The following is a 26,008-nucleotide window of genomic DNA, read 5'->3' on the forward strand; positions in this document are numbered from 1 at the left end:
TTTTAAAAAATGAACCACAACAAAACATCACAACAAACTTACCAGAATGACTAAAAGTAAAAACACTGACAAAACCAACTATTGTCAAGAATGGAAAACTAAAATTCAACGTTACTGATAAGAAGGCAAAATAATATGGCTACTTTAGAAAACCGTTTGGCAATTTCTTATCAATTTATAACGCATTTATTCTATGAGCTAGCAAGCGTACTCTTAGTTATTTATCCAGGAAAAAGGAAAACAAGTCCACACAGCCTTGTACAAAAATGTCTGGTGGCAGCTTTAGTCCTAATGGCCGATGGAAACCACGTGGCAACCCCGTAAACAAACTGTGGCGCATGCATACAAACGAATACAACTCAGCAATAAAGGGAACAGGCAGAAGCATGAAAGGTTCAGATGGAGCTCGCTCAGTACGAGAGGGCTTCCCTGAGGCTACGCGGTAAAGAATCTGCCCACCAATGCAGGAGATGTGGGTTCAATCCCTGGGTTGCGAAGATCTCCTGGAGAAGAAAATGGCAACCAACTTCTGTATTCTTGCCTGGAGAATTCCATGGACAGAGGAGCCTCGTGGGTTATGGTCCATGGGGTCACAAAGTCGGACATGACTTAGCGACTCAACAACAAGCATGGAAAGCTGTCACAAAAGGCTACCTACTGCATGATTTTATTTTAATTTGACATTCTGGAAAAGACAAAATGACAGGGACAGAAATTAGGTCAGTGTTTGTTGGGCTGAGAATGGGCAGAATGGCGTGCTGCAGTCAGGGGCGTAAGAGACCTTTCTGGGGAGACAGAAATAATCTCAACTATGATGATGGTTACAGAACAACAAACATCAAACCCTACATCTAAAAGCAACAAATTTTATTATATATATATCTTAATAAACGTGACTAAAAAAGAAGATATTAAGATAATAATCTCCACCTTCAAGCTCATGGTCTACTGGCAGAACTATGTAAACATTTCTTGCCTGGACAATCCCAGGGACGGGGGAGTCTGGCAAGCTGCCGTCTATGGGGTCGCACAGAGTCGGACACGACTGAAGCGACTTAGCAGCATAATGGAATTAAGGAAATAGTGTAAGTTATAAAAAATATTCTGTGGTGGAATGGAAGGAGAACAGTATCTGTCTCAGAGTTGGGCAGAGATTCTTAGAAAGATTGTATCTAAATTATGTCTTAAGGTATAATAAGCATGACTATGAGAGGCAGATAAGGAAGAAAAGATGGAAGTGGAGAGAAGAGCTGAAAAAGCAGCACAAGGTTGTAAAGGCAAGACCTATTAGAAGAATAAGAAAAAGCTCAGTGCAGCCTGAGTATGGTATATGGAGTGAACATGAGGAAAGAGGAAAGAAAGTGCAGGAGGAGCTGGGGCCTTAGACCACGCTGTGGGACGGCACAGCAGAGGGGAGGACAGCTTTGAAAGGCTTCACAATGATCCCAGCAAGAGATGCCTGAACTTGGAATTAAGAGAGATTTGGCGTCAGACCAGTTGCAGGAATAATGAAGGAAGGAAAGGCAAGGTTAAGGTCAAGTTTCTGGTACAGCAAAAATGACAGCATTAAAGAGGACTGCAAAAGGAAATGCAGGTTTGTTTGATAATCTTAGGAGGGAACCATCAGGCTTCTGTTTCCCTATCTACTAACTAGTTTACTTGCATGCCTTCTCTAAATAAAATTGATTATTACAAATTATATGTTTAACAACTTTATAAAATAACTGTAGGAAATAAAGGCAACACAGCATAACCTCACCAGAATCTTCACAAGGACTTAAGAGACAGCAGACTAACAATTATTTTAAAACTAAAAAAAAAAAAAATTGCATTCATTGAAAGAAATGAAAGTAGAAAATCTTATCAGATTTAAATATAGTAGTTCCCCTTTGTCCATGGTTTCACTTTCCACAGTTTCCGTTACCTTAGGTCAACCGTGGTCCAAAAATATTAAATGGAAAATTCCAGAAATAAACAATTCATAAGCTACATACCATTCTGAATAGAGTGATGAAATCTCAAGCCCTCTCACTCCATCCCACCCAGGACACGAATCATGTCTGTGTCCAGCATATCCCACCATTTAGTCTCTTAGCAGCCAGCAAGGTTACCAGATCAACTGTGATGTAACAGTGCTTGGGTTCAAGCGACCTTTATTTCACTTAATAATGGCCCCAAGTGCAAGATCAGTGATCCTGGCAATTTGGATATTCCAAAGAGAAGCCATAAAGTGCTTATTTTAAGCAAAAAGTCGAAAATCCTCAACTTATTACTTATTAAGTTGACTTAATAAAGAAAGAAAAAAATCATATGCTGAGGTTGTTAAGACAAGAACGAATCTTCTATCCATGATATTGCAAAGAAGGAAGAGAAAGCTATGCTTCTGTTCCAATCAAACCTCAAACTGCGGAAGTTATGATCACACAGTACATTATTAGTGTTTCATTAAGATGGAAACGGTCAGTTTCCATTCCAATCCCAAAGAAAGGCAATGCCAAAGAATGCTCAAACTACCACACAATTGCACTCATCTCACATGCTAGTAAAGTAATGCTCAAAATTCTCCAGGCCAGGCTTCAGCAATACGTGAACCGTGAACTTCCAGATGTTCAAGCTGGTTTTAGAAAAGCCAGAGGAACCAGAGATCAAATTGCCAACATCGACTGGATCAATGAAAAAGCAAGAGAGTTCCAGAAAAACATCTATTTCTGCTTTATTGACAATGCCAAAGCCTTTGACTGTGTGCATCACAATAAGCTGTGGAAAATTCTGAAAGAGATGGGAATACCAGATCACATGACCTGCCTCTTGAGAAACCTATATGCAGGTCAGGAAGCAACAGTTAGAACTGGACATGGAACAACAGACTGGTTCCAAATAGGAAAAGGAGTACATCAAGGCTGTATATTGTCACCTGCTTATTTAACTTCTATGCAGAGTACATCATGAGAAATGCTGGGCTGGAAGAAGCACAAGCTGGAATCAAGATTGCCGGGAGAATTATCAATAACCTCAGATATGCAGATGACACCACCCTTATGGCAGAAAGTGAAGAGGAACTAAAAAGCCTCTTGATGAAAGTGAAAGAGGAGAGTGAAAAAGTTGGCTTAAAGCTCAACATTCAGAAAACGAAGATCATGGCATCTGGTCCCATCACTTCATGGCAAATAGATGGGGAAACAGTGGAAACAGTGTCACACTTTATTTTGGGGGGCTCCAAAATCACTGCAGATGGTGACTGCAGCCATGAAATTAAAAGACGCTTACTCCTTGGAAGGAAAGTTATGACCAACCTAGACAGCATATTCAAAAGCAGAGACATTACTTTGCCAACAAAGGTCCGTCTAGTCAAGGCTACGGTTTTTCCAGTGGTCATGTATGGATGTGAGAGTTGGACTGTGAAGAAAGCTGAGAGCCGAAGAATTGATGCTTTCGAACTGTGGTGCTGGAGAAGACTCTTGAGAGTCCCTTGGACTGCAAGAAGATCCAACCAGTCCATTCTAAAGGAGATCAGTCCTGGGTGTTCATTGGAAGGACTGATGCTGAAGCTGAAACTCCAATACTTTGGCCACCTCTCATTGGAAAAGACTGATGCTGGGAGGGATTGGGGGCAGAAGGAGAAGGGGACGACAGAGGATGAGATGGCTGGATGGCATCACCGACTCGATGGACATGAGTTTGAGTGAACTCCGGGAGTTGGTGATGGACAGGGAGGCCTGGCGTGCTGTGATTCATGGGGGCACAAAGAGTCGGACACAACTGAGCGACTGAACTGAATTGAAGATGGAAAAGGCTTCAAACTCATACAAGCAAAACTGGGAGATAGTGTAGACTCAGTTCCAGACCATCACAATAGAGTGAAAATTTCAATAAAGTAAGTCACAAGAAATTTTTGTTTTCTGTGGATATAGAAGTTCTGTTTCTGTTGTTGCTGTTCAGTCGCTCAGTCATGTCTGATTCTCTGCAACCCCCTCAGTCATATCCAACTCTGCAACTGTAGCCCATCAGGCTCCTCCATCCATTAAAAGTTATGTTTACAATACACCATAGTTTAAGTGCGCAACAGCATTATGTCTAAAAAAAAGAAATGTACACACCTTAATTTAAAAATACTTGGTTGCTAAACCATGCCAAAACAACTTCAGTGGTAACATAAAAGATTAGTGGTCACAGATCACCATAAAAATGATGAAAAAGTTTGCAATATTGTGAAAGTTACCAAAATATGACACAAAGACATGAACAGAGCAAATGCTATTTGAAAAATGGCACTGACAGACTTGCTCAATGAAAGGTTGCCACAAACCTTCAATTTCTAAACAATGCAGTACCTATGAAGTGCAGCAGAAGATCTGCCTGTGACGGATATTCTGAGCGGGCAAGAGAGAACACATTCACGTAACACTGATCACAGTGCACTGCTGCAACTGCTCTACCTTATTATGCCACTGCTGATGATCTCCTACTGCGTCTCATTTATAAATTAAAGCATAGGTATGCATGTGTAAAAGAAAAAAAAGTGTATACAGGATTTGGTACTATCTACGGCTTCAGGTATCCATTGGGGTCTTAGAAAGTAATCCTCAAAGTAAGGGGAGACCACTGCACTGCATAAGCTTTCCAAGTTACCTATTAAGGTCCAAACTTGTATCTAAAAATCAATTATTTGAAATAGAGAATGTATTTTCCCAAAGAAACAATGGGACACAAAGCAGAGCTGAACTCTAGAATTATACCAGTGTCATACAAACCATCTAAAGAAGCAACATCACTACCACCACCAAAGTACAGCGGTTAGAACAGGTTAATCTGAAGCCAAACTGCCTGGGGTTCAACTTCAACTTCCTCTGCCACTTACTGTGCGACCCTGGACAACTTACTTAACTCTGCAAAGCTAAGACGCCTCACATCTTTAAAATGGAGAGGGTAATATCACCTACCTCACAGGGTTAAAATGAGGATTAAAAGAGAGAATCCATTTACAGCATTAAGCACACTTATTCCATGGAATTCTCTAGGCAAGAATACTGGAACGGGTTGCCATTTCTATCTCCAAAGGACCTTCCTGACACAGAGATCAAACCCTGGTCTCCTGCATTGCAAGCAGATTCTTTACCACCTGAGCCACCAGCAAAGCCCCTGCTTATTAATACTAAACACCAAATATGTATCAGGCATTATTTTAAGCAATGACGATAACATGGTAAACTTACAAACGGAGCTTATTTTCTAATATAAGCAAACACAAAATAAACAAATATCTAATGGAGATAAATGCTATAAAGATAAAGCAGGATACAGCAGGTAGAGTGACGATGACGGTACTCAATTGGCAAAAGGTAAAGTGAAAGTGAAAGTGAAGTCACTCAGTCGTGTCCGACTCTGCGACCCCATGGACTGTAGCCTTGTAGCCTGTCAGGCTCCTCCATCCATGGGATTTTCCAGGCAAGAGTGCTGGAGTGGATTGCCATTGCCTTCTCCAGGGGATCTTCCTAACCCAGGGATCGAACCCAGATCTCCCGCATTGCAGGCAGACGCTTTACCATCTCGAAGAAAGCAATGGCACCCCACTCCAGTACTCTTGCCTGGAAAATCCCATGGATGAAGGAGCCCGGTGGGCTGCAGTCCATAGGGTCGCTGAGGGTCGGACACGACTGAGCAACTTCACTTTCACTTTTCACTTTCATGCATTACAGGAGGAAATGGCAACCCACTCCAGTGTTCTTGCCTAGAGAATCCCAGGGACAGCGGGGCCTGGTGGGCTGCCGTCTATGGGGTCGCACAGAGTCGGACACGACTGAAGCGACTTAGCAGCAGCAGCAGCAGCTTTACCATCTGAGCCACCAGGGAAGCCCGGCAATAGGTAAAGGATCTCTAATAAAGTAACGTCTAAACAGAGACCTTAAGGGAATGAAGGAGAGGCTCATATAGATAACTGGAGGAAGAAATAAGATCCATTTCTGGCAATCCAGAAGTCTTAGATGTCCAGAAACACACTCGTTCAGAATTCCTTAAAATGCTGAAATGTTAAACAAAAAAAAAAAAATTTTTTTTTCATGAATGGTTGAGCTAGAAAGGAACCAAGGAAAATATCTGGAGGGAAAAAACAACTAAGTCTCAGTGAGCACTGAGTCCAGTATCTAGCCTGGGAGCACCCACCAACCTTCTAGCAGTGGAGAAGCTGGGTCTACAGGGACTGCTAAGAGGGAAAAGGACAAAGAGCGTGGGGCCTAAACAAGATGGGGAATCTGAAAAGCAACACTGTCAACTCATCACAGGACAGTGGACTCTGCCTGTCTCAACCTGGGTAGAAGAAAAAAAAAAAGAAGGCTCCCTCCTCTCACTCCAAACTCATACTAGCTGTGAGATCTAACAAAACTCACAGTAAAAATTTAGTTTCAAGATATTCTGAGTTGAAGACATTGGAGCATGACAGAAGCAAACACCAATGCTACCGGTATGAGCACACTGCAAACTAGACCTCAAACTATGCACACAAATAAAAGTCCATAAAACAAACTCATTGTTATTTTAAATAATGAAGAAGACAAACTCCCAAGAAACACTGAAAAAAATAAAAATGATTAGATATACAATATTAAAATATTAATGTTTAAGAAAATAAAGATATAAGACAGATGACTAAGGAAAAGAAACTATCAAAAAATGAGTATAAAAAAACACAAGTTCAATATACAAAAATTATAATTTATATTTATATTATATTGTTTGTTGATATATATAATTAGATAACTGAAAGGAGATCATTCTAGGCAGAGAGAAAAACAAGAGGAAAGGGACCAGAATGGACTAAACAGGACTAAACAGAATGGACTAAACTACTCTACTAGAACAGTAGAATCTACTAGGAGATCTCTGCTAACTGCTAAGCCACTTCAGTCGTGTCCGACTCTGTGCAACCCCATAGACGGCAGCCCATCAGGCTCCCCCGTCCCTGGGATTCTCCAGGCAAGAACACTGGAGTGGGCTGCTATTTCCTTCTCCAATGCGTGAAAGTGAAAAGCGAAAGTGAAGTCGCTCAGTCGTGTCCAACTCTTCGAGACTCCATGGACTGCAGCCTACCAGGCTCCTCCGTCCATGGGATTTTCCAGGCAAGAGTACTGGAGTGGGGTGCCATCGCCTTCTCCGAGTAGATCCCAAACCCACTCAATAAATACTAGCTATTATCTCATAGATGTAGATAATGGAAATAGTCATTTTGTCTTTCCCATTTTAGCATCACATATAGCAGCCAGAGCAGAGCTCCAGAAAACTCCACCTAAGTCCAGAAGGGAATAAGAAAACACTGTTCTTTATGAAATGGGAAGACTCTTAAGCAGTCTCAGTGGTTTAAAAAAAAAAAAAAAAAGAAATCTAAGTCTGGTGTGAGCAAGGTAGAGAAGAAGGAAAATGCAAAAGTATCCCCAAGTGATTCAGAAGATAAGTATCAGAGACAATAAGGATCAACAGATAAAAAAAAAACAACTTAGCTATTAAAATTGTCATTTCAAAGTACGAGACTTTTCAAACTCAGGTATTAATAAAAATTATTAGGACATCCAACATTACATTCCATAGTAATGAGAATTTAGAATAAATGAAACTCCCAAACATATGCCAAAGTTTTTCATTTTAACTATCTGATTTAATGCTAAACTTTTTCCAAATCTTTTCAAGATACTAACAAGTAAAAAAATTACTACTTAAATTTTTTTTTTCTTTCATACTACTGCCCTCAGACTAAGGTACTAATTTAAAAAGTCATGAACAAAACACAATACAAATTAAGAATATTTATTAATTACAAATTAGATGTATGATTCCCTAAATATTAAAGAACCAGTCATTTCATTTTTCTCCTGGTTATGAGAAAGAATAGAAAGAAAACTGATTGGTGGATATCTTAAACAAATACAAGTTACTATATACCATTTGACACACAGGGAAACTAATGATCAAAATCAAATGAAGTATGCACTGTTAAATGAAGGATAAAGTTTTAAGATGCTTCATTTTCTCAAAGCTTATCATTCTTTTCAATGTTTCTGATTATCATGAGCTAGTTTTTCAATAAACACAATTCCTGAGAAATTTCATTAACTGGCCATTCTCTACGACTTAATATGAACACCCAACTTAAATTAATAGTCACACAGTATAACAGAGCAAACAGGATTCAGGTTCAAACCACCTGTGTCCAAAAGAGAACGAAAAAACTACAGAATGATTTCAGAAGGAAAACCAAAGGTCAGATTTGCCCTCTAGATGAACACACCAGCAGTTGTGGAGGGTTTTTGAAAGGAGAGAACAACAGAGAAACAGAACAGACAATTTTTTAACTATGCAGGCAAAAAATGATGAGCACCTGGACTAGGGTAGTGCCAGAGACGCAGAAGAGGGAAAGGATTATAGATACCCAGTATCCCAAGGACAAGCATTCATATTAATGATGCAAGGTTATTAAGGTTCCAATAACAGTCAATATACTCTGTTCAAACAGAAAAAATTTGAAAAAACATTTCAAATTTAGTCCTAGTGGAAAATATCAAAACAGAAATGTATTGGTAAAAGTATATTAATAATTCATCCACATGACACTTCATTCCAGATAAGGTGATAATATAGTAAAAGAAGCAAACATCACATTGTATTTCACTTGCCTCCTGGCATTAGATTATCCTTCTAGGTGGCTTAGATAGGTAAGATAAAAGAATTCCCTGTGAAAAATATAGGACAGACATCATCATCCTCTCTTATTAATGTGATCAATATGGTTAATATATAAAAATCACAAAGATAATTAACGTGCTCAGAGAATCAACACACAGGAATAAGAGCAGACTGTACTTGTGAAATATCAGAAAATAAATCAAAACGAAGTGAAGGATATAAGAACAGTTGAAGAAATGGGGTACGTAGAAGATAAAGAACTTAGACTTTAAGCTCCATAAAGACGAGGTCTATATTTGTCTTGTTCATTTTCTGTTCCCAATACCATACCTGGCACACTATTTCTGCCCTATAAATATTCACTCAATGAATGAATGGATCAGCCCCACTGGAAATAGATATTTACTTGTTTCACAAGAGCAGTGTCATATTATGAAATCATAAGTTTAGTCAAAATAGCAATAAGTCTAGTCAAAATAGCAATATGTAAAAATGTTTCACATTAAAATCTTATTCAAGTTGATTCTTTGATATCTTACTTGAAAATTTAAACTCCAGTTAAATTCACACTCTAATCTGTAAAAAATAAATAAATAAATAAATAACCTGCCCTATAAATTTGGTAACTTTATTCAGTAAATATACCAGGGAAGCAAATCAACTTCCAGTAAAGATTATTTGAATACTGCTGCTGCTGCTGCTAAGTCGCTTCAGTCATGTCTGACTCTGCGCAACCCCATAGAAGGCAGCCCACCAGGCTCCCCCGTCCCTGGGTAGAGGACCATTAATACATCTTCACAATAGGAAAGACAATAATTGGTATTCTCTCCTGTAACCGATTAATAGGGCTTTCTAGGTGGCACAGTGGTTAAAAAAAAAAAAACCCTGGCCAACACAGGAGACTCCAGAAGTGGGATTCAATCCCTCAGTTGGGAAGATCCCCTGGAGTAGGAAATGGCAACCTACTCCAGTATTTGCCTGAAAAATTCCATGGAGAGAGAAGCCTGACAGGCTTCAGTCCATGGAGTCACAGAGAGTCAGATACAACAGAGCACATGGAGCGCACACACACATAACTGATTAACAAGCATCATCCTTGCACAGACAGGCACAATAAAGGACAGAAATGGTATGGACCTAAAAGAAGCACAGATATTAAGAAGAGGTGGCAAGAATACACAGAACAACTATAGAAAAAGGATCTGCTGACCCAGATAACCACGATGGTGTGATCACTCACCTAGAGCCAGACATCCTGGAATACAAAGTTAAGTGGGCCTCAGGAAGCATCATTACAACAGGAAGTTGATTTGCTTCCCTGGTATATTTACTGAATAAAGTTACCAAATTTATAGGGCAGGTTATTTATTTATTTTTTACAGATTAGAGTGTGAATTTAACTGGAGTTTAAATTTTCAAGTAAGATATCAAAGAATCAACTTGAATAAGATTTTAATGTGAACAAAGCTAGTGGAGGTGATGGAATTCCAGTTGAGCTATTTCAAATCCTCAAAATGATGCTGTGAAAGTGCTGCACTCAATATGCCAGCTAATTTGGAAAACTCAGCAGTGGCTACAGGGCTGGAAAAGGTCAGTTTTCATTTTAATCCCAAAGAAAGGCAATACCAAAGAACGCTCAAACACTGCACAATTGCACTCATCTCACACGCTAGCAAAGTAATGCTCAAAATTCTCCAAGCCAGGCTTCAACAGTACGTGAACCGAGATCTTCCAGATGTTCAAGCTGGTTTTAGAAAAGGCAGAGGAACCAGAGATCAAATTGCCAACATCCGTTGGATCATGGAAAAAGCAAGAGAGTTCCAGAAAAACATCTACTTCTGCTTTATTGACTATGCCAAAGCCTTTGACTGTGTGGATCACAATAAACTGGGGGAAATTCTTAAAGAGACAGGAATACCAGACCACCTGACCTGCCTCCTGAGAAATGTGTATGCAGGTCAGGAAGCAACAGTCAGAACTGGATATGGAACAACAGACTGGTTCCAAATAGGAAAAGGAGTATGTCAAGTCTGTATATTGTCACCCTGCTTATTTAACTTATATGCAGAGTACATCATGCAAAATGCCAGGCTGGATGAAGCACAAGCTGGAATCAGGATTGCTCGCAAAACTATTAATAACCTCAGATACACAGATGACACCATCCTTATGGCAGAAAGTGAAGAAGGACTAAAGAGCCTCTTGATGAAGGTGAAAGAGGAGAGTGAAAAAGTTGGCTTAAAACTCAACATTCATGGAGAAGGCAATGGCACCCCACTCCAGTACTCTTGCCTGGAAAATCCCATGGATGGAGGAGCCTGGTAGGCTGCAGTCCATGGGGTCGATAGAGTCAGACACGACTGAGCGACTTCACTTTCACTTTTCACTTTCATGCATTGGAGAAGGAAATGGCAACCCACTCCAGCGTTCTTGCCTGGAGAATGCCAAGACGGGGGAGCCTGGTGGGCTGCCGTCTATGGGGTCACACAGAGTTGGACATGACTGAAGTGACTTAGCAGCAGCAGTTACCCTCTCCACTGGGTCTGTGGTGATGCCCTCTGCTTCCCCCACCCCTTCAAGAGCAGGCTGGGTGGGAGTAGATCCAAGGAGAGTTCCTCCCCCCAGAAAAGGCTCACTGTGAGTGTGTGTATGTCTGTCAGGGTGTGTGTGTGTGTGTGCGCGCGTGTGCATTGTGGGGGGAGAAGACAGCTGTTAGAGCCAACTGTGGGCAAGGCCAACCAGTCTCACCCTGGAGTGATTTCTCCTCTGGAGTCCACCACTAAGCCCTGTGTTCAGTACAATACCCTCCAGCGTATTTGGCTGTTTAATTAAAATTGAATAAAACTTAAAATCCCAGGTGTTAGATTAAAAAAAAAAAAACTAAACATTCAGAAAACTAAGATCATGGCATCCAGTCCCATCACTTCATGGCAAACAGATGGGGAAGCAATGGAAACAGTGACAGACTTTATTTTGGGGGGCTTCAAAATCACTGCAGATCATGACTGCAGCCATGAAATTAAAAGATGCTTGCTCCATGGAAGAAAAGCTATGACCAACCTAGACAGCATATTAAAAAACAGACACATAACTTTGCCAACAAAGGTCTGTCTAGTCAAAGCTATGGTTTTTCCAGTAGTCATGTATACATCTGAGAGTTAGACTATAAAGAAAGCTGAGCACCGAAGAATTGATGCTTTTGAACTGTGGCGTTGGAGAAGACTCTTGAGAGTCCCTTGCACAGCAAGGAGATCCAACCAGTCCATTCTAAAGGAAATCAGTCCTGAATATTCATTGGAAGGACTGATGCTGAAGCTGAAACTCCAATACTTTGGCCACCTGGTGCAAAGAATTGACTCACTGGAAAAGACCCTGATGCTGGGAAAGATAGAAGGCAGGAGGAGAAGGGGATGACAGAGGATGAGATGGCTGGATGGCATCACCAACTCGAAGGACATGAGTTTGAGTAAACTCCAGGAGTTGGTGATGGACAGGAAAGCCTGGCGTGCTGCAGTCCATGGGGTCTCAAAGCGTCAGACACGACTGAGCAACTGAACTGAACTTATTACGTGCTCAGTGTGGTCAGTATGTAAGACAAAAAAGATGATTAAAAAACGTCACTTTTTTATAGATCAGTATTCAAGGTCATTTCAATTTGCAGGCTTACCTAGCTACATATGGACTGTGAGAGTAAGACTCCAGTATTTTGCATTGTTGTTGTTTACTCACTAAGTCGTGTCCTACTCTTTTGTGACACCGTGGACTGTAGCCCACTAGTCTCCTCTATCCGTGGGATTTCCCAGGCAAGAATACTGCACTGGGTTGCCGTTTCCTTCTCCGGGAGATCTTTCTGACCCTGGGATCAAACCCGCATCTCCTACATCTCCTGTATTGCAGGGGGATTCTTTACTGCTAAGCCACCATGAAGGCGCCTAACTATGAAGTCACTCAGTCGTGTCTGATTCCATGGACTGTAGCCCACCAGGCTCCTCCGTTCATGGGATTTTTCTAGGCAAGTGTACTAGAGTGGGTTGCCATTTCCTTCTCCAGGGGATCTTCCCGAACCAGGGATCAAACCCAGGTCTCCCACACTGTGAGAAGATTCTTTCCATCTGAGCCACCAGGGAAGCAAACTCTGTCATTAATTCCATTCAATTTTAATATCACATTCCTTAAAAACTCCCCTTTTCTAATACACATTCTAGATTTAAAGGGGAAAAACAAACAAACCCTAAATGCCACAAGCTAAATCTTGACTATGTTAGGCATGTTTTAAACAATCTGATTAAACAGATACTATTCAATTACTTGATTGAAAGATGCCTATTGGAAGATGAAAGTCACTATTTCATATTTAAGGTTCTTTGCAGCTATACACTATATACGGTTACTGTTTAGAGCTCAGGTTGTAGATTCCCTGAGTTTGAATCTCAGCAATATTACTTGCCCAGTGATGTAAGCAAGCTACTTATCCTCTGTTTCATCATTTATAAAGTGAGTATTACAACAGCACAGTCCAATCTGCTATAACTTGTATCTTCGCCTTGAATCACCTCCTACAGGATCATTAAACAGTAGAACATGCAGCTATAGTGTGGAAGTGATGTTGGTTCATATGTAATTTCTTCCAAAAGAAAGAGAAATCCTTTCTAATACAATGAAAATCTTAAGAAAACATGAAAATTTACAGAACTACTTTTCTCTAATGCAAATAGTGCTTGGTTTAATGATTACAAGAACTACAGTTGACCCTTGAACAATTCGAGGATTGGGGGGGCCAACCCTCCATGCAGCTCAAAATTCACATATAACGTGAAGTCAGCCCTTCCTATATGAGGTTCCTCTACATCCTTGGATCAACCAGCATGGATTGTGAAGTACTATAGTACTTACTATTGAAAAAAGCCCACATGTAAGTGGATCCACACAGTTCAAACCCATGCTGTACCAACACTTTTCCCACAGTATTAAGTATCTGAACATCTGTAAGTACAGATGAAGATTTGCAAAGACATTCCCCCCTGATGAGTTTCAGTAATGATAAAAAACGATATCTATTAATTTCACAATTTTATTATCTAAGAAAACTGGTTGATGATAATGTTAATAACTTTCTAATATCTTTATATAATTTTCTTTAATAGTTAATATTTTCTCCATTTTAGATACCAGAGAGCCTCACTGGTGCCTACTCTGTTTCTAGAAAAGATATGATACCCCATTTGAAATTGATTAATTATCATATTACTATCAGGACTGACTTAAGTTTCATGTACTAACATCAAATCCACACTTTCAAAAAAAATGTGCTGCGTAAAAAGTTTTACGTATGTATGTGTGTATTTATAAGCTCTAAGATATAATGATTATTTTTATTCAAGATATTAAAGCCCAAATATGATAAAGACTGGATTCAATTAGGTACTATATATAGAACTTGAGATAATATATTTATATTACTTTATGAGAAAAATATTTTCATTAGAAACAAAGCTAAATACTTCATCAGAAGCCATAGCTTTAAAAGATTTAGTGCAGTTTATAAATAAAAGTACTACACTAAAGTCATTATTCATGAACAAAGATCTTATTAGGCAAGGAGAAAATCTTTCTCAGTTCTCAAGCAATAGATTTATCTCTAACAAAACGCAGTTAATTGAGACCTCAGTTCTTCATCTTTCTGTAAGAATCTATAGAGAAAATGCAGCCCCTTTCCTCTAAAACTAATTTTTATAGAACACAAATTACTTAGTCTGGGCAAGAGAAGTCTAAGAAGTAAATGCGAAAACCCAGGTGTTAATAGAGACAACAAAACTCAGAGCAAGAACACGAGATAGTCACATAACGTGGTGTCTAATCTCTTAACCAAAGTAAGAATCTACTCTGTAATATCCCCAATATGCAATCTTCTAAAACCTCCAACAACAAGAAATTCTGTACTTCACAAAGCACATCTCAATCACAAATTATTCTGGGACAAATCCAATTAGATCTTTTGAAGAATCAAAACAGATTTACACACATCAAAAAAAAGTTTTAAAATCTAAAACTCAAAGCATTTTATGAAATTAGTCAATTAAAAAGAATCTGTGTACTCTCAGCAGTGTTTTTCTTTGTACCATTTCCTTTTGTTTTTTATTTCATATCTTTTCCCAATAGCTTTTAAGCCAAAGACTCACTGGAAATTTACTCAGAGGTAGGTGTTTGACTACACATTCTGTTAGGTGAGATCTAATGAAATAATACTAGAGTAAAAGGAAAAAACTACTTTAAGAGCAAGTTATAATAGACTATTTTGAAAATAATGAAATTCTTCTTCTTAGGGGTAAAATAGATACTGAGGTAACTCAAAATTATATAATGAAAAATGCAAGCTTCTTGACAAGTATCATCATAAGAAATTGTCAGAAAATAATAAAAGAAATCAATCCTAAAGGAAATCAGTCCTGAATATTCACTGGCAGGACTGATGCTGAAGCTGAAGCTTCAATACTATGGCCACCTGATGCGAAGGGCTGACTTACTGGAAAAGACCCTGATGCTGGGAAAGAGGGCAGGAGAAGAAGGGGATGACAGAGGATAAGATGGTTGGATGGCATCACCGATTCAATGGACGTGAGTTTGATCAAACTCAGGGAAATTGTGAGGGACAGGGAAGCCTGGCGTGCTGCAATCCGTGGGGTCACAAAGAGTCGGACACGACTGAGCGACTGAACAACAACAACAAAAGAAATATGCATTAAGGTTTTACCTGTTGCAGAAAAGAATAATAGAGACTAGACTTCCTAATGATTGCAACTTATTTAATAATGAGATTAAGACACTTCCATTTATCACACACTTTCAAAGTACCAAGAAACACTGTGAGAAGTTCTGGAGGTACAAAGATAAGCAATTTATTCTATATCTAAAATAAGTCCTATAAAACAAAATGTATTCTGGACATTCTTCTTCAAACATAAAAAAAGCATTATAAATATTTTAATGAAGCTATATATAAAAAGAGGTAATATAATATAAAAATTAAATGTATTTGATTAGTTCAGCTAAATCAGTATGTGAAACAAAAAGCTTACTCAGTTTCCCTTTCTATGAAACAACAAAAAAACACTCTGACTTTTTCAGTTCCCAAATGATTTCCCAGTTCAAACTGGACCTATTCAAAACAGAAACAAGACTGTGTATCTGCAGGGGCCTAAGTTATAAATTTTATCATTTCTTAAAATCCATGTTATTAAAATGCACTGCTGCTGCTAAGTCACTTCAGTCGTGTCTGACTCTGTGTGACCCCATAGATGGCAGCCCACCAGGCTTCCCCATCCCTGGGATTCTCCAGGCAAGAACACTGGAGTGGGTTGCCATTTCCTTCTCCAATGCATGAAAGTGAAAAGTGAAACTGAAGTCATTCAGTCGTGCCAGACTCCTAGCGACCCCATGGACGGCAGCCTACCAGGCTCCTCCGTCCATGGGATTTTCCAGGCAAGAGTACTGGAGTGGGGTGCCATTGCCTTCTCCAATTAAAATGCACAAATGCACCCATCTCTCTCTTAATTTTTAACATTAATAGACAAGCTAAAAATATCTACTCGTGAGCTACATAATGTTCATATACTTTAAACTATTTATTCCTCTGCTGGAAATTTCAATGCACAAAGACACCTAAAGGAGCATTTTAATAGCAGCACCAAAATATATATATATAATCAAAAATAATTCATCTCCTCATATACAAAACATTGATGAAAGAAATGACCTAAATAAATCAAAATACATTCCTTTTTTTTTTTTTTTTTAACAGAAATTGATTGAGTTCATCCTACAACTTATATGGAAATACAAAGGGCCCAGAACAGCCAACAATCTCAGAAAAGAAAAACAAAAAGGACATACAGCCCTATTTTTGAAAACTTACTACAAGCTATAGTAATCAAGATGGTTTGGTACTAATGTAAAAACTGACCTTTAGAAAATGGAAAAAATTAAGAGTTCAGATAAATCTTTACAGTTATGATCAACTGATTTTTGACAAAGATGCCAAGGCAATTTAATGGGAAAGGATCAACATTTTGATTCCACTTGTTTGACTTAGTATGAATAGAATGCAAGATTTCTAACTTTAAAAAATAGATATGCAACAAGCAACAAAGGTTTACCATACAGCACAGGGAACTAGTCAGTATCGTGTAAAAACCTACAATGGAAATAATTTCAAAAATATATGTGCATATGTATAACTGAATCACACACAAAATAAAAGAATTCTACTTTTTGAAAATTAGTAATGTTTATCTTTCAGCCAGTTTTTCTAAATGTCCTATGGACATCTAATAAGAATGCATGAAAAAAAAATAAAAAAAAGAATGCATGAGATAGAAAATTTTAACTGTATCTATGTAGGATATAAGATTAATATAAATTATTAAAAAAAAAAAAACAAGAACAGCCTTTTCACCAAATGGCAGTGAGACAAAAAAATGAATTTAGACCCTTATCTTACATTTCTTTCACATCATACAAAAATTAACTCAAAATAGATCATAGGGCTAATATAAGAGCTAAAACTATAAAATGTCGTGAACACAGGATGTAAATATTCTAAAATTAGATTGTGGTAATGCTTGTACGCTCTGGAAACCTACTAAAAATCACTGAACTATATAACTTTAAACAAGTGAATTGTATGGTATGTAAATTATACTTCAATAAAGATGTTTAAAATCAAGTCACCTCTAAAAAAAAAAAAAAAATCAAGTCACCTCTAAAGAAACTGCCTGCCAATGCAGGAGATGTAAAAGACACAGGTCCAATCCCTGGTTGGGAAGATCTCCTGGAGAAGGTCATGGCAACCCACTCCAGTATTCTTGCCTGAAGAATCCCACGGACAAAGGGGCCTGGTGGGCTGCAGTACATAGGGTCACAAAGAATCAGACACAACGGAAGCAACTTAGCATGCACGCAATCACACACACCTCTACAAGTAGCGATGACAAAACTGTAAGGTAAGGGTGGATATGATGATTAACTATCCAAAATTACAAACACTGTACTTGTGCCACACACTATTTTAAGTGTTTTGTAAGGGTTTCCCTGGCAGCTCAGTCAGAAAAGAAATCTACCTGCAGTGCAGGAGATTCAGGTTCTATCCCTGGGTCGGAAAGATCCCCTGGAGAAGGAAATGGGAAACCACTCCACTCTCCTTGCCTGGAAAATCCCATGGGCAGAGGAGCCTGGGGGGCTGCAGTTCACGGGGTCACAAACAGTCCAGCACAACTGAGAGAGTATTTACTCATTTAACTCTTGCTATAATATAGCTTCCCCATTGCAGAGCTGGGAACAAGGCACAAAGGTTAAAACAACTTGCTCAAGAGCACGACAGGGGGTTAAGATAGCATTTTTTTTTCTCTTTACACAAATATCATTAATATTACTATTCAGTTGCTCGGTCATGTACCGTTCTTTGATACCCCATGGACTTCAGCCCGCCTGGCTTCTCTGTGCATGGAATTCTCCAGGCAAGAATACTGCAGTGGGTAGCCATTTCCTTCTCCGTGGGATCTTCCCAACCCAGGGAGCAAAACTGAGTCTCCTGCATTATAACCAGATTCTTTAGGTCTGAGCCACCAGAGAAACCCTGTTCTATTATTATGCATTTGTAAAGGAGAGTAACAGACATTGCTGCTGCTGCTGCTGCGAAGTCGCTTCAGCCGTGTCCGACTCTGTGCGACCCCATAGACGGCAGCCCAACAGGATTCCCAGTCCCCGGGATTCTCCAGGCAAGAACACTGGAGTGGGTTGCCATTTCCTTCTCCAAAATGGACATTACGCGTTGCCTATCCAGAACCCATTCACACTTTGAATGTTTTACCCAGATCTTTATTTGTGTATCCATCCCTCCCCAAACAGCCCAAATACTTTAGAGGAAACTGACTGGATCCTTAGGTAAAGCAGTTGGCCATGGTTTGCTTAAGCCAATCAGCACATTCCAAAGGCCACTGGCACTGCTTCAGTGGTCCAATCAGGACTCTTGTTCGGAATGTTAGGACAGGTGCTCTCTCCCAAGTGACCTGAACAAGAATACATACGGCCCCAAGGACCACCGGCAACCATTCTACCAGCATGAGGGGAACAGTAACAGATTAAACCTGACATCACAGAAAGGGCAAGGGCAACAGAAAGAAACTGGTCTTTACTAACGCATATATATGGAATTTAGAAAGATGGTAACAATAACCCTGTGTATGAGACAGCAAAAGAGACACTGATGTATAGATCAGTCTTATGGACTCTGTGGGAGAGGGTGAGGGTAGGGAGATTTGGGAGAATAGCAGTGAAACATGTATAATGTCATGTATGAAACGAGTCGCCAGTCCAGGTTTGAGGCACGATGCTGGATGCTTGGGGCTGGTGCACTGGGATGACCCAGGGGGAGGGTGTGGGGATGGAGGAGGGTTCAGGTTGGGGAACACAGGTATACCTGTGGCGGATTCATTTCGATATTTGGCAAAACTAATACAATATTGTAAAGTTTAAAAATAAAATAAAATTAAAAAAATAAAAAAGAAAGAAACTGGTCTTTAATATTACTGTTACTATATAACTTCCCCTACTTTTAGACTCCAGATAAATGAGCCTATAAATCCTTTTTATTGTACTTAAAACCACTTTGAGTCTTCTATCACAACATGAAGTACAAACTAATATGGAGGAGAAGCCCATTAACCATGTTTCTATTAGATTACTCTTAACCCTTAAATTATGTCAGGTTTTAGGTATTATGAAGGAAATAATTCTAGATATGCACATCAAAATAGAAACACAATGCATTAGAACCTTTCTAATAAAGGTTCAGATAAAAGCTTGAAAAGAAACTGCCTGCCATTTCATGTGTCCCAGAAAGTATTTTTTAATATTTTAATTTGATATTTTAAATGTTTCTTAATCTAGATCTCCAGTTCTTGAAAAATCAAAAGGTTCATACATCACTGGGCTCATGTTACTGCAGGACAACAACCAGCTAAAATGGAACAGTAGCTGCCCCACAAGTATACTCTTCGCACAGAGTCAATATAAATGAAGCCTCTGTAGGATCTGCCCAGCTACTGTATGTATCAAGAGTTTGCAGCATTAATATTTTGCAGAACCTGTATCAAATGCCACATAATGAGTAATAAAGAACTATATTCCACCTTCTAAGCTTTACTTTTTTTTTTTTTGGCCACACTCACCACACAGTTTCCAGGACCTTAGTTCCCTAACCAGTGATTGAACCCAAGTCATGGCAAGAAAGTGCAAGTCCTAACCACTGAACTGCCTAGGAAATCCTGAAGCTTTAACATCTAAATATAATGGTACAGTTAATTGTAAAGAAAAAAAAAATTCATGAAAATGTGTACTTGTCACCAGCCCATGGAAAACATCATTCTTGAATTAAATAGCATTGACTTCCTATAAACACTTGGTGGAAGCCTTAAATTCAGCTGCAAGTTCCAGGAAAATGCCAAAACTTTAATTATTCTGGGTCCAAAAGTTTGACAAATTACTTTAGCATACAGATGGAGACAATATAAAATGTTTTTAAATTGTGACAAGAAAAATGTAAAACCACAAGTCTGAAACACTTCAATACACAGGTGTGCTGCTGCTGCTGCTAAGTCGCTTCAGTCGTGTCCGACTCTGTGCAACCCCATAGACAGCAGCCCACCAGGCTCCCCCGTCCCTGGGATTCTCCAGGCAAGAACACTGGAGTGGGTTGCCATTTCCTTCTCCAGTGAATGAAAGTGAAAAGTGAAAGTGAAGTCGCTCAGTTGTGTTCAACTCTTCGAGACCCCATGGACTGCAGCCCACCAGGCTCTTTCGTCCGTGGGATTTCCCAGGCAAGAGTACTGGAGTGGGTTGCCATTGCCTTCTCCATTAAAGTAACTAACATGTAATTAATTAGAAAGAATGGGTAGAATATAACCTATTTTTAATAAAATGTCTGAAAAATAGGAAAAAGTTACAAAAGCTATATAAGCTTACTAACAAAAACTCCAGTGAAGGAAAGATAAAGGAGACGCTTGCATAAGGATTCAGTGATACTGGCAACATGCTGATTCTTTAAGTTAAATGGAAGTTTAATGGGGCTGATATTGTTATAATATCTTATTACTTATACATTTTAGACATTCTTTTGTCTGTATGATATTTTTCACAATTAAAAAAATTTTAATCCAACATACTGTGTACAAAAAAAAAAAAGCTAATCATCAACCTTCTACATCTACATTCTGATTGAAAAAACTGAACCTGAAATTTTCTTTTTTACTTTTTAGGTCTTTTCTAAGCAGTTTTTTGAAAGCTATTTGAAGAAGAAGAAGAAATGAAATGTGAACAAAGTTTCACTATTCACCTTTAGCACAACCAATGATTTTTCTGTCCTTAGCTTGGGGAAAGCAATGCCTATGCTATAAATATCTGTTCAGGAAAGCAAACAACTCTACATCAACTCAAGAAACAGGTGTATTCCTAGAAGGGTCGTCATTCTAAGAATCACCAATCTGCTTCACCTGCCAGGCTCTCAGTTTCCTCATCTATAAAATAAGCTCCATGTGTTAAAGACTTGATGAGCAAAGGATTTAAAAACACTTGTAAAGCACCTGGCCCATTGCCTAGCTGGTGCTAAACTGCACTAACTTTTTTTTTAATCACACCTATTATTAGTTAATACAACTTCCTTCTTCGAGTAGAATTGAGACAAAGGCTGATAACTATCAATTAGAAAATATTAAGTGCAGCAATCCTAACAACACTGAAACGGACTAGCTTACGAGATTCCTAACATTTTCAGTTTCCAAGATTTTAAAAGACTGGCCAAGACCCCTGATACCTGGGTAGGAGCATGAGAAGTCTTGTAAGGAAGAACAGAAGAAAACAACTAATCTAATCCTCTCAGCAGCTTTCTCTGCTGTACACGAGAAGAGAATGCTGGTGAAGAGGAGGTGTAATTGACCAGATTTTCCCCTCTCCTTTTACTCAGACACCTGTTGCCCCACAGACAGCTATCAAAGACTTAACCAATCACCTTAAAATCCATACCCAGGTCTAGAACTCTAGACAGCAAATAAACTATCACTACAGAATTTGGATTTTCCTTAATGGTAAAATGCAAATTACTCATGTTTGGTCATCCACCTCCACAGAGGACATTCAAACAGAGGAGTTGGAATCCTCCTCTGCCAGAGGAATGTGGTGTTACACACACAATTAATGATGGACTATATCACTACCACAGATTTTTCTTTAACATCCAAGAAACATGAGGTTTAGAAAAAGAAAAATCGAGAAGCAAAGTTTTCAAGTCTATCTTGAGATAAAGGAATACATCAATTTGCCATTTACCTTCCTCAGATTCACAAACTGTGAAAGTCCACATACACGCAAGATTCCCAAAATGTTTTTAACTACTGAAACTGGATAACAGACACCAGACCTTATTACACTGTTCTATTTTGTGTACATCTCAATATCTCCACAATATACCTACTTTAAAGTGTGTATGTCTTTGCATATAAACTCCCAATACAACAAACTGCTAGAGAAATACTCTTATTGTTCAAAATTTTCATATTCCATAGGTAAGTGTATTTCATCTAGCTACTTTCTCATTCTAGTAATTGTACCACAGGTAACCAGTCTATTAGTAAAGGTCTAGTGAAGGAAATAATTAACTGCCCTGAATAAAACAAGCCTAACCTTGAAAAAACAGAAGCAAAGGGGAAAGGGGCTAAACAGTTATTCAACTACTGCACATTCATACTTCTTCCCTTCTATTATCTTGTAACACAGGTGAGTAGGTGGAAGAATGGGAAATATCAAAGCCAAATTTATTGTACATTGACAGGCAACAGCTTGAAATAAAGAAATCTAAAAAGTCCCCATTAGAAATGAAAACTATTTCTGTGACTACAGGAAAAGGGAAGTATGGCATATCCACCTTTTAAAAATAACATTCGTAGCTCATAGTATAACCAGCAACTTCCAACGTCCAAATATGCTTTGCTGATAGAACATGAATTCACAAGAGAAATAAAAACCATACTACTTCTGCTGCAATCCTCTTTTTAAACTGCCATTCAATTTTCAAAAGATGTAACCCTAAATTTCATTCCAAAATTTGACTTTTGTTCCTTACGTCTAAAAATAAAACTAATCGAAATTAAATATAAATGCTAACTTTGCAGCAAATTAATCTTTCATCAGCCCTGTGAACAAGAATTTTCTGTTCAAAATTTATGGCAAAACATAACTTACTCACAAAGGAGTAGGTAGAACTACCCTTTACATTATTTCTCAACTCCAAAAAAAGGGCACAAGAACTTATTTAAAATGTCAAAGAGAAATGCACACTTAGATATATATCACAATGGGAGAAAAAAAAATTATAGAATAAAACTTCTCCATAGGAGTCCTCCATATAATACTTCCATGGTAACAATTATTTTCTTAGGACCAAAGGATCTGCTCACTTTCACAAAACCTGGAGGGTGTAAGTTTACATAATTCCCCTTAAGCTGAAAAATATCACAAAGTGATTAACTTAGGTCAGCAGAATTTTGTTTCTATCACCAGCCGGAGTGAAGCACATGGCTTCAGGTCTTGTTCTCCAACCCACTGAGAAGATACGCTGGTAAAATAGAGATCTACTTACCAGGTTAAAGATAGTTTCTACAATATCCCTATTGGATACTTCTCCAACTTCAACCAAGCCCGTCAGCACGGCAAATTTCATTCTGATACCCCTGATGGGGAGTCCTGGTGTCAGGGACAAGGCACCCCCTTCGGCAGGGGCTTCTTCTCCTTTCCCTCCACCTCCCCCGTCATCACCTGTTGGTGGCGGGGATGGGACATTATTGTCTTCACTGGCCATGGCGAGTTCAAGGGAAAGGACAACTCAGAGTCACGCCGGGACCCAGTCGCCGCGCTAGTAATAAGCACACGGACGCCACGCAAAACGGAAAGGGTCACTCTTCCCAGCTGTGGAGAAACCCCAAGAGCAGTTGGTGTGGAAAGTCCTTGGCGTCGCCCTGCTGATTCTGGAGAATGTTTGTCCAATCTCTCTCCCGGAGGCTGACAATAACGCCAAACCCTATTGGAAGATCAGATCAATGTTAAAGGGGCTCGGTTTTGTCGTAGGGTTTTCGGGGAGCGAGGGGAGTAGTTGCTGTCCGTCAGGTCAGTTCCTACGAGCACCCCGCTTCCAGCCACCCGCTTCCCCGCGGCTCGAGGCGCGGGGTTCCGAGCGCAGGCGGGAGCCGGAGGCCCCGTACCAGGTTCCCTCCTCCCCCACACCCGCGCAGGTTCCAGGCGCGGGGCAACCTCTCCTCACAGGTGCACGGAAGAACTGTCGCCGGGAAAAGGGGGGGCTGGAGGAAAGCAGGGGTCCCAAAGCTACCCTCGAGGTGGGAAGTTCCCCCTCACCCAGACACTCGGGGCTCGTCCTCGCCCCCCGCCCGACAGCCGCGAGACGGAGGTGGCGGCGGAGATCCAGGGCAGGAAAGGGCGGGGGAAGGGGGCGGTGATGACTCTCAACGCTCGGCCCAGGGGGAGGAGTGGAGCACCTCGCGGGCACCTGAGGTTCGTCGGGGAGAGGCGGGAAGGTGTGTAGTGGCCAGGAGGGAGGGGGAGGCCCGGCGGCTACGGCGAGGACAGGAGGGAGGAGAGAGAGGTCAGCGCACCTGGTCGCAGCCTCCAAGTTTCCCTAGTCCGCTCCCCGGGAGTCCGAGGCTGCACAGAACTCCATGGCTTCCTGGCCCGCCCCACCCCTGCGCTCAGCCTTTGCAAAAACAGCCGCTGCCGGCGCTACGGGCGCGGCTGCAGAGGCCGCCGCGGGCGGTGAGGATGCTACTGCCACAGCTCGCCCCGCCACCGCTAGCGCGGCCGTCTCTGAGCCCGCTGAAGCTGCTCCCCGCCGCCATGACAGCGCCGAGGGCGGCCGGGCGCGGCGTGCGCGTGCGCGAGCGCGCGGGGCGGTGGGGCGGGCGCGACGGCGGAGGCGACCGCGCGGCGGGGTGGGGAAACGAGGGCGGCCCCCGGGGGCCGGCGGGGCGGGGGCGGGCGCGGGCTGGCTCCAGGACCGCCTGTGCGGACTGGCGGGCGCGCCACGCAGGTAGCTCCAGGTGTCTCCTTAGCCCGGCCAGAAAAGACCTTTCTTTTCAGGAGCCCACTCTTCCCCCTCCTTCCACTCCCCGATCTGGGAAGATGCTTTGGCGAGTGCCCAGGCGGCGATTCCTGGCTCCTTCTGTTGTTAAGTTACCGTAGGATCTCCGGGCGCGGAGGGAACACTACCCTCGTTGCCAAGGTGTCTTCTTGGACTCGAAGAAGGACACCTGAGGGACCGCTACGAGCCAGAGAGGTGGCAGCGCTGGAGCCAGCAAAGCTGCTGTCCTTGTCTACGGGGAGCACAGAGTCCCCACCTCTGACAGCTTTCAGCTGCTGCCCGCCCGCCGCGCTCCGCAAAGACTCGGGAAGAGCTTACCACTGGGATGCCCTGACAGCTGCCACCTTCCCCTCGGAAGGGAGTGTAGGGCGGGAAGATCATTTGCACGAGGAACGGGGAAGATTCCTTGCAGCTGCCGCCCCACCGAACCTCTCCCACATTCTAAGGAAGGGAGGGTTCCTGAGACAGCTGCTCTAAACAGTGTGGAGGCGGGTTCGTTCTGCCTGTAGATCTCTGAAGAGTGTTTTCTTCTCGGGATTTTCCAATGTGAAAGTTAGTTTCGCCTCATTCTCAGATTAGTTTAAGAGATCAAGTATATTAGGATTAGAAACAACTCGGATCATCATCTGTGTCCTTCCCCCCTGCTCCCCATCAACAGTGAAGTGTTCTTCCTGGCGCATTACTGAAAAACAAACACACATTAGGGAAGACAGTGACTTTTCACCCTTACGGTACTTACTATTAGAAGCCTTAAGGCCTTAAATATATATGTAATGTTTAAAACACTAGCAGTCAAAAGTGAAACAAAAGTGATGTCAAAGTTAGGAAGTACTACAGAGGAATCAGGAGAAAAATTATATTGGTTTTAGAGAGGAAATAGTTTCCTACAGAAAGGGTTATTTGAGATGGGCTTGAAAAATGAACTTGACTTCAACTATCATGGAAATTTAGAAAGGAGGGGAGCAACATGAGAAAAGACCAGAAGCACAGGAGTGTCTTTAGAAAAGTTTTAAAGGTTTACACCTTTTTAAAATACTAAAGTGAATTCAGCTGTTCCACAGCTCATGGTTGCAAAGATCTTTTTTCTATAAGTGGGTTTAATGTTCCAAAAATGAGGCAGACAGTTTTCTCATAATCTGAAAT

General features: G+C 40.7%; 1 protein-coding gene across 4 annotated transcripts in view; it reads right to left on the reverse strand.

The window, feature by feature from the left end:
* Positions 1-25,320, reverse strand: part of LRBA (LPS responsive beige-like anchor protein) — a 759,310-nt gene extending 733,990 nt beyond the window's left edge. For 2 of the 4 annotated variants that reach the window (XM_070386648.1, XM_070386644.1), the window contains exons 1-2: positions 24,384-24,642; positions 23,357-23,794 (exon numbers count right to left, since the gene is read on the reverse strand). In XM_070386648.1, the coding sequence (XP_070242749.1) occupies positions 23,357-23,575 (219 nt within the window). In that variant the 5' untranslated portion in view covers positions 23,576-23,794; positions 24,384-24,642. Of the gene's footprint in view, positions 1-23,356; positions 23,795-24,126; positions 24,228-24,383; positions 24,643-25,183 lie in introns of those variants that run through there. The other 2 variants (XM_070386647.1, XM_070386645.1) reach the window with 2 other exon arrangements.
* Between the last annotated feature and the right edge of the window lie 688 nt (positions 25,321-26,008).

This window comes from Bos mutus, chromosome 17, assembly GCF_027580195.1.
Source record: "Bos mutus isolate GX-2022 chromosome 17, NWIPB_WYAK_1.1, whole genome shotgun sequence".
Taxonomy (NCBI): Eukaryota; Metazoa; Chordata; class Mammalia; order Artiodactyla; family Bovidae; genus Bos; species Bos mutus.